The 10,088-nt window shown below is 43.7% G+C and overlaps 1 protein-coding gene across 1 annotated transcript; it reads right to left on the bottom strand.

The window, feature by feature from the left end:
- Positions 1-5,521: 5,521 nt before the first annotated feature.
- ASCL1 (achaete-scute family bHLH transcription factor 1) lies at positions 5,522-8,119 on the bottom strand (the record flags this gene model as incomplete). Its single annotated transcript, XM_081331518.1, has 2 exons — positions 5,522-5,644; positions 7,391-8,119. The coding sequence occupies one exon, from the start codon at positions 8,117-8,119 to the stop codon at positions 7,430-7,432; it is 690 nt and encodes a 229-aa protein (XP_081187644.1). The 3' UTR covers positions 5,522-5,644; positions 7,391-7,429.
- Positions 8,120-10,088: the final 1,969 nt, after the last annotated feature.

Raw genomic sequence — 10,088 nt, forward strand, 5'->3', positions numbered from 1 at the left:
CAAAATAGAATGGAAATAGATGACAAGCATGAAAGGAACTCAGGAAACAGATTAGGAATGGAGTCTAGTCTTCCAACATTTCCTAATCATACTTGATCTTGGCTCTAAGATGATTGATTTGAAGCTGAGGTGGAATAGTGGAGAAAATGCTAACCAGTAGTAGCAACTGTAGGTTGCTTACTCATGGTGTCATAAGAGGAGGAACACAGTGTTGTTGGATTAAAAGGGAAACTTGGCCCAAAGGTGCCTTTTCAAGAGGCAACTGGAGTTCCTTGGTTATTTTTCTTTGAAAACATTTTGCTTCTCATCCAAGAAGCTTCTTCCATTTTGAACTGAATTAGCACCTTTGGGACAACCATGACCTGGAAGATTAAGAATCTCCACAGACCAGGGGTCTTCAAACTTGGCCCTTTTATGACTTGTGGACTTCAACTCCCAGAATTCTTCAGCCAGGCATGCTGGCTGAGGAATTCTGGGAGTTGAAGTCCACAAGTCATAAAAGGGCCAAGTTTGAAGACCCCTGCCACAGACAAGGGAAGTTTAGGTTATAGAGTACGATTGTGTCATGATACACTTCAAATGGAAACTGGTGTCAAATGCCTGGGAGATGTCAAGCTTGACCAGCTGTTATAGAGAAAAGAAATAAGTAGGAATCATGCATTCATAATAAAGATGGAAGGATTAAACAAAGGGGGAAGATGGGAAATGTATAAACTTTTCATTTTTCATAATTGTTGCTTTTTTCAGTCCAATTTGTCTACTGTTAATATTGCACTATTTTGTCCATGCACAATCCCCATGAAAAGGGATTTCCAAATGATGTCTGTCTCAAATATGTGTTGAAAAGAGAGGATGTCCCTTGGTTTAGTGGTGAAGCTAAGCACTTGAAACTGGATTTAAATAGTTTTTGGACCTTTCTCTTTAGGTGCTGATGTTTAATATACCTGTATAGATCATCAATCTTCCATATTTGGAGGCCTTCCTAACCATTATTATTTTTTGCCATAGGTTCTCAAAAAAACCCTGGGATTCCTTTAGTATCAACTGTTGTGGGCATTTCTTTTCATATGTAAATCCTGTTGCACCCCTATCTCTCTGGCCACATGTACTCACTGACTCAACAAACAAACACATACAAATACAAATACACACAGTATTGACTAGGTTATTTTTTGTTAATATAAAGCCTACAGTATATCTCCCAACTGATGGTACAGTATATGAGCTACAGGCCACTGGAGAAAATATGAATGTGAAGAAGAATGTTTACGATCCATTTATTTATTTACAAAAGACATACAATAGGATAAAGAGATTAAACTTGAATTATGAAATATTTTGGGCAAATGTGGGGTTGAAGTTTGATTGCTGAATATGATTGGAACAGTATACATGAAAGCAAAGCATGCATGAGAATATATGAAATGCTTAGCAAACAGTCTTGCATTGATCATGGAATAAGGCCAAGATGCGTGAGTTTATGAATAAAATCTAAGGAGTGCTTGTTATGATATTAGAGATGTGCTGATTGGGGGTATGAATGTACTTTGGTATACAAATGATTCTATGTTGTTGACTGATTATTGGAGTGATTTTCAGCAAATGTTAGATTATATGATGCAAACAAGGTATATGGATCAGAAAACTGATCTTTTGGATTGACATTTTATTGAATCCAAAAATTCTTACAGATGGGAGAGATTTATTTAGTGTAATGTCATATATTGTACGTTTTGCTGTAAGCTAGTTAGAATCAGATAACTGAAACAGCGGAATGTTCATAATAAACAGTTACATATAACAGTAAAAATTAGGACTAGTAGTTTGAATTTGTATATTTTGTCATGAAGGTTACTAAAAGTAGAGAAACTGAGAAATTTTAATACATGGAAATAGAGGTAGAAAGGTCTGCTTTAAGGAAGAAATGAATTTCAGAACAAGCAAAAATAGCATGTTTTTGTCCACCTTTATTTAGAAGTGAGTATTTCTCTTTCAAAAGTTTAGAAAACAGAGCAGGTTGAAATGTACCGTAAGGATGGTATGGATTTTCAAGGATAAAAAAGATGTGGAGAGGTATAATGCATGACCTTATTGTAAGCATGTTTTACCTCTGATTCTTTTTCTTAAATCTTTAATTTCTTTGGCTTATTATTTCTTGCTCTGTTTCTGTGCTCTACATAGGATTGCTTATTCCAAAAGGAACATCACGATGAGTATGGATGCTAGCCCATTGTAATGTGCACCCTGATCTTGCATGTTGGTAGCTGTTTTTTCTTCTTTTGACTGTCTGAGCCCATCAGCTCCTCTCTAGCCAAGGCATCTCTGCAGACACCCTCCAGTTGCTTTTGTGAAACCCTGCAGCCTCTTGGTCTGCCTGCAGCCATGTTTTGTGTCTGTGTTTTAAACAGGGCTTACTGAACTGATCCAGTAATTGTTTATAGCTGAGATGTATTTGCAAAAGGCTTTGTCAGATTCTGCCTTCTCATTTTAAACACATCTAAAATGTCCACCTGCATTTCTAGTGAATCGACCTGGTCCTCACCCATCTCACTCCATAGGGGTAACTTGAAAACTTAATCATGCAATTAAAGGGGTTTATAAATGCTGAATCCAGCATGTCAGAGCTCCTGAGTAGCTTTAGTTGGAACACAAGAAAAGACTATTGTAGAGATTAAATGCTCAGAGATTTACCTCACTCCTTCTTGGTCCCTTCTTCCTCTTTCCAAGAAAGAGGAAGAAAATCTGGGTGTTTCTGTCTTGAATTTTGTTATAAGCAGTTATAAGCAGTGAAAGAACCTAATTTCTCTCTTGAGGAAGCATCAATTTCAGATCTGATTTGGGGTGTGTGTGGTGGTGGGAGGAATAGAGAATAAAATAAAATAAAATAAACAACACAACATTGGTCACGTATGGAAATGTTAACTTGGCCCTTCAGATCAAAATGAGCCTTATGGCTAAATTCAGTTTGAAAAGCTATTATGGCACCAGTGTAAAAATAAATATTTTTTAAAAAGTCTATTTGAGAGAGAGAGAGAGAGAGAGAGAGAGAGAGAGAGAGAGAGAGAGAGAGAGAGAGAGAGAATCAGACTTAGGAAAGTGGGGAAAACAGTAAAGTGGGTGGGTGATAACCGTTGCTATTTTCATAATCAAACAGTGGTTCCAAGATCAAATTCAACAATGAATATTTGTACTCAAGTAAAGGGTGCTGGGATGTTTTCTGCTTGCTTTCCCATTCCCTCCAAGCAGCATATTAATGGGGAGAAGAGAGAATCATGGGGGAAAGGGGTGGGGGGAGAAAAGAGACTGAATGTATGGAAATGCAATGCTAGCAAATTAAATAAAATTCCTCTGTATCCTATGCCTGAAGAATTTCTGCATGATTTGCTATTCGTTTTGAGCAAGCTGGATTTCAGAAGACAGAGGTGGCTGCCTACTTTCAGTAATTTGATTTTCATTGGATAGGAGGCTTGTTTCATAGGATGCACACCACTTAGTGTGGTGGGACGCGCAAACTGAATTGGAAAGCAACGCTGGAGGAGCTGAGCACGAAAGCAGGAGGGGGGGAAGGGGATGGGGAAGAGGGTAGCGGTAGTGGGGAATGAGCCTGAGATAGATTCTAGTCACGTCTTTACTAACTGACAAGGAGGCTAGCCAAAAAAGGAGTGAGAGAGAAGGCCCCAATTTCTTTTTGAGTCTTGGTAATTGGGTACTTTTACACACAGATCACGCTGTTGAGAGAACATAAAAGCTAGAAAGATCAATTACTTAAATCTAAGGTAGGCAATTCTTTCCTTGCTTTTTTTTGTTTCATTTTTCCATCACTGACATATACCTCCAGCAATTTTATGTACCGTGCCTTATAAAAGCAATTATATATTAATAGCCATTATGCCCTTCTTCTCACAAACCCCTGCTTGTCAGCCCCTCAATTTCCTCCCAGCCCAATCCGATCCATCCACAACACCCTGTTTTATCAGGAGGTGGTCAAATTCGAAAGACTTGTAGATGCAGGAAAGAGCCCCCTCTCTGTTGGGCTCCATTCTCTGGAGAAAATTTTGAAATGTCCAGTGGTTACAATGAAGGACAATGGAAGAGGCCGACAGGCAGGCCTCTCTTGATTTAACAGACATTTGCAAAATAGAAAGGCAAAAAAATACCAGCATAATATAGGAGCTTTTGTATAGAACTCCTATATATGGCCATTTATACGTGACATGCCACCCAAATATTTGCCTTTTCTGTACAGGTTTAATCAATGGCAGGACGGTAAACAACAACCAGGAAGACTTCATTTTAAATGAAACAAAGTTTATTACCAAACTAATTTGTATAAAATGTTGTTACACATGACTTTTGTGAGTTTATAATAAAACAGAATGGAAAGGCCGTAGAAGAGTGTTTCCTCTTCTTTTCTTTTTTCTTCAAAAGGCAGCAGCTTGTAAAATAAATAGCTACCATTTTGTGTTTGGACAATAGCTGCATAAAGTTTGTTCATTTTGAACATTGTTTATTAATACATTAGCAAACTTTCTATAAAAAAGTAAGACACATTGGTGCTAAAGTACATTTGGAGGCATTCCCAAGTCCTTTACAAAACCCCATAACAAAAACATGGCAGTTGTAAGGTCTTATTGTCTACACATCTACATAGGAAGAGGTAATAAGCATCACATATCTTTTAAAAAGTTATCAAGATATACATATTTTATACCATTTGTACAAAAAAGGCTATAAATTTCTCTGGCTCTTATATACAAAAATAGCTTAATATATTCCCCAAGTTGGTTAAGCATGATACAAATAGAATTTTTTATATAATAAAAAGATTGCAAGAAAAAAATGGAAGCATTTTATAGTGGCAATGTTAGTGGGAAAGTAGACAAAGATCGGAGATGACATATTTAAGACGATTCTTTGAGTAGACCATAGTTTGGACTTTCCACAGCTTCACAAGCATTAGGCAACTAGAATGGCAGGCCTTTTCACACACATTTCAAAATAAATTTACTGAATTTAGTAAATGTGCTTAATATTGGTCTGACCACATATAATAATTATATCTGAATGAATTCTGTTACTTCTTGACACATACAGTTAGATTGTGTTTCAATTTATGGCCAGAAAGTAGTGAAAACATTTTTGGAAGGGGGAAGAGGCAATACTGTGTTTCAGTAAAAAGGGAAGCTCCTGGCTCTGTTGAATATTTATGAATAGGCAGTAGTGAAATAGGCAGTATAATTTAACTTTGGGGGTAAAGAATAGGTAGATAGATGTTTTCACATTACAACTCTCCCTTTTGCTTCTGGGTCCATAGTCTGCAGCCTGATTTTACATGTTTACTTGCAAGTAAGCCCCACTTTCAGCAAGTGTATAAGAGATTGAAGCATTGGTCTGCAATTCTATGCATACCTATTGGGAATAGTAAATCCTATTCAGCTCAGTGGACTTTATTTCCTAGTAAATGCCCACAGACCTGAGCTGTATGTCTCTTTAAACAGCTGGAGTGCAAAGGCAGAATTTGGGAGTGCTTCAGGTTTTGTGGAGAGGACGTTTAATTCCTTCTGTGCTTCAGTATCTTGGCTTTCCTTTCCACAATGAAAGGGAAAAATAGTGGTAGTAAGATGGAATGATTTTTCAGGAAATCCTGTGCAATATAAGGAAAGAGAAGAGAAAGCATTGTTAACATATGACCCAAATGGAAAACACCAATTCTCAAACAGTTGGGTTTTAAATGACAGGTTGCTATTCCACAAAGCAAAACAAGTCTAACTTCTGAAGATGTGTATATGTGATTGCACTCTACTAGCACATTTGGATTTAACTTAATACTACTAAGTTAATCATTTGGGGTTGTTATACAATTCTCAGTATATTCAGTAACACCCATTCCCAATTAACAATTCTGTCCTAAAATGTGCAGTCATATATGTCTATTCTGAAAGACTTGGAGCTACTTATATATATATAAAAACATACAGTACTTGTAGCTTTAGTCTGTAGTGTTAAACATCTCATAGGAAATCAGTCTTATTAAATATAAGCATTTAATTGCACTAAATATAGGACTGTTTAATTAGTCTTTCTGAGCTTTTCTTCCATGGTGACTCAAAAGAATGCGCACCCAACCTCTAGACAATCTTCCAATCAGGCACTGATGAGGCTCAGGATTTAAATGACATGACACAGGAAATCTATTTATGGTGATAGATATGACCTGTGTGACATGACATGAAGTAAGTTGTCTACTTATGGCCATGGATGTTCCTGCTAATTGTTACAGGATGGGTGTCATCCCCTATCAGTCACAATTGGAAATAATTTCCTTTGGGTGTTTGTATCACAAAACTATGGGCCCAGTTACCTGGAAATGTTCACTTTCTTCCAGATAAATGCTTTTGGATTATAATGCCAGCAAACAGAAACTCAGATATGATAGCTTATGATGTCTTCTAATTGATCTTTACACTTGTTTATTTAGGTGAGACACTTTAGGGTGGGACCAATGCAAGGAAACATACAACATCAGTCTAAGGGGAGTGGAATCCAGCTACTTGAGAAAAGCCCTCTGCCTTACTGAGATTCCCAGTAACTATAGAAACTATTTTTCCAGAGCTACTACAATTATTTTTTCCTATCTAGAGAGTCAGATTTTACAAACCCATTTATGCCAGGGCTGTTTTACTGATGGGTATTATTAAAGTCACTCAAGCTACTACAGGAGTATTTAGCTGTCTGCAGCAGCCTCACATGCAAATACTGTAAAGCAACATTCCCCCCCCCTCCCACTTGTCACTAGGGGATCTAAGCAAGATCTTTAATTTTGAAAAAGTCACCCCATTGTCAGTTAAACCATTCACTCTACCTTACTGCCATCCACTGAAAAAACGGACCACGGAGTTGGCCTCTCAGTTCTCATTGGCTGCATGCACAGAACAGCTTAATGAGGTCAGTTAAAAAATTAATGGCCGCTCTGGCTCAACATGTCAAGCTTGGTTAATGTTAAGCTGGGGTTTTGTTTTGCCACTTAAGCATCTTCTGCAAAGCAGCCATTTGCTTTGATTTGTGGTCATTATGACAGCCCCTGTCAAGAACTAGGTTAAGACTGTTGTGGGACTGGAAATGGGATGTAGTTCTCATTCCCCAAACCCCCATAACTGCCTCTGGAGTCTTCTGGCATGTTCCTTATGGTCAAGCCACTCGGCTGGGTTTTTAAAACGCCCTTCTTCGGAGCAGCAAGTGCTGCCTCCTCCTCCTCCTTCTTCCTCCTCCTCCTCTCCATGCGCACCAGGGGCCACCGGCGCCCCAAGAATACACCGCCGCGGCTGCCACCCGCCATCTCCCCTCCGCGCCTGGAATCCCTGCCCGAGAAGCTACGCTAAGCCAAACCCACCTGCTGCAAAGTCAACGCGGCGAGGGCCACCAGGGCCTCTCAGAACCAGTTGGTGAAATCCAGCAGTTCCTGCTCTTCGGGGCTGAGGGGATCGTAGGACCCTTCGTCCGAGGAGTACGAGGAGACAGGCGAGCCTGCCATTGAGTTCATGTCGTTGGGGTAATTGGGGGAAATGGTGGGCGAGAGGACGCCGGCCTGGAAGGCGGCGCTGACGGCGTCGTGCTCGTCGAGCAGCTGCTGCAGGGCTCGGATGTACTCGACGGCCGAGCGCAGCGTCTCCACTTTGCTCATCTTCTTGTTGGCCGCGCCGTTGGGGACGTGCTCGCGGAGTGTGGCGAAGCCCAGGTTGACGAGCTTGACGCGGTTCCTCTCCCGCTCGTTCCGCCGCGCCACCGCCGCCGGCTGCTGCTGAGGGAGGCTGTAGCCGAAGCCGCTGAAGTTGAGGCGTCTCTTGCAGCGCATCAACTCCGGCGACGCCGAGCGCTGCCGCTTGACCTGCTGCTGAGGCTGCTTCGGCGCAGCCGCAGCAGACGCTTTGGCGACGCCCGGAGAGGGCTGGTTCTGTTGGCTGCCCGCCGCCGGGCTCAGCTGCTGCTGCGCGCTGTGTGAAGCGGCTACTGCGGCGGCCGCAGCGGCGGCCGCGAAGAAGCAGGCGGGCTGGAGGAACGGCGGGGGAGGCGGCGGCTGGCTGGCGCTGCTGTCCATCTTGGCAGGGCTGCCACTGGCCATTGGGCGGCCGCACGGAGGAGGCAAGGCGCGCGGCGGGGCTCGCGGCGTTTGCTGGCCTTAGGCGCGAGGGAGGTAGAGAAGTGAATCGGGAAGGGAAAGGGGAGGGGGGGGAAGGCTTGCAGAAGGTAGAAAGCGAGCGAGCTCCGATGGCACCGCTCGCTTTCCCTCCTCCCCTTTCTTTGCAATCGAAGGAGGCTCGTGGCGCTCGCGTGTGTGCAGCCTGCTTGGCCAAAGCTCTTTTGCCAAAAAAGGACCAGAGATTGTCTCTCTTATAAGGGATGGCCGAAGCTCCGCTTACCGTCTCTCAACCCCCCCCCCCGCTCTTCTTTTCACACTTCACTCCCCCCCCTCTACGCTCGCGCCTCCTCCTCCTCCCCCCCCCACTTCGGCTCCCTCTCCGTCTCCTCACACCCACCCTGCACCTTGCGCCTTCCACGCTCCCGGCTTTTACAGTGAGTGGCAGTGAGCGGAAGAGAGCTGCCGCCTTTTCATTGCGGGGGTGGGTGGGGTGGGGTGAGGAAGGAACTGGATAGAAGAGATGGATGGACGGCGAGGAAAGCGCGATACGGAGGGGAGCGTCCCCCACCCGTCCCGCGCGCGCGCCCGCGCGCACGGGCAGAGACCCCGGCGAAAACCCCGCACACGCGTTGGATGGGCTCCGCCCCTTCTCCCCTCCACCTCTCCCCTTCCAAGGTTTGTTGTTGCAAGTGCGTGCGCCCGGCGCGTGCCGTTGGCCCAGCCGCTGAATAAACAATTGGGCTGGACCACAGCTTGGGATGAAGAAGGATGGAGCCCGCACGGATCAGCGAGCGCCGATTGGTCGACCGTAGAAGTAGGCGGTAATGGGACGGGGAGGGGGGTTGGTGGTGGAGAAAGAGGGATGGAGGAAAGGTAGCCGGGAAGGATGCGGGACGCTGGGCGCTCGAGCAGAGGGGCAGGCTGTCCAAGGGACGGGGAGTTTGCCCGAGGGGTCCGGACCCTTTCTCGTGCTTGTAGGCCTGGGTGGAGGGAGATGACGGCGCCTCTGGTTCGAATATAAGAAAAAAAAGCCAGCTGGGTGGCCCAAGGCGGCGGACGGGCTGTCGGGAACAGCTCAACGAGTGGAAGGGCCAGCTTTTCTGCAACGCGCTGAGGCGGCTCAGAGGAAAGAGAGACGGAGGTGGAGCGCCCGCTTGAAAAGCGCTGGGGAAGCTTGCGGAGGTCGAAAGGGACGGCCGCTTTTCAGTGCGAACCTGGCGGCGTCCACGAGCTACAGGCTTTTCCCACAAAGGATGCTTAAATCCCCGTTTCTTTTTTTTCTCCTGGCGCTCTAGGAGTCCGCGAGGAAAGGCAAGATACTTTCAAACTGATTGATTAAATTGCCCGATCAATTTGTTAACGGTATTTCCCAAAGGAAAAAGAAAGAACGCTTTGAAATTGCATTAGCCGATTGATGCGTCTTTGCTTGGAAACAAGTCCAACAGAGTTCAGGGAGGATTGGTCCTAATATAGCGTCCATATTTACCCTCATGCCACCAGAATTGTTAACTGAAGATACTCCAACACCGCAATAAGTGTTGTCCAATCAGGTATCCTTAAGGCCTTTAAGTTAGGGGGATAATACTTTACAGAGTTTTGGGCCAAACTAGAATTATTCAATATATGAAATAATCAGGTAGATTAATACTGATTCAAGTCATTATTTATTCCAGTATTTTGCTTTATCTCCACCTTCCATTTACTTGGCTACAAGTAAATGAGCTACAAACAATTGAGGGGAAAAAAATCACATTATATATTTCCATAGAGAAGTTGGTGGGTGCAGAAATGGATATTTCCCCAAAGCCTACCGGTGTGCAGAAAACCTCTGAATCCAATTCATTTGCAGGCCATAAAGTGAAAGAAAATTGCTGCGGGTAGCTATGTTATAGTGCCTCTTTGACTGGAATGTTGCTGGACTGGACTGCATTTCCAGGTCTGAATCCAGTAG

This window comes from Vipera berus, assembly GCF_964194415.1.
Source record: "Vipera berus genome assembly, chromosome: 6".
In the NCBI taxonomy this organism is placed as follows: Eukaryota; Metazoa; Chordata; class Lepidosauria; order Squamata; family Viperidae; genus Vipera; species Vipera berus.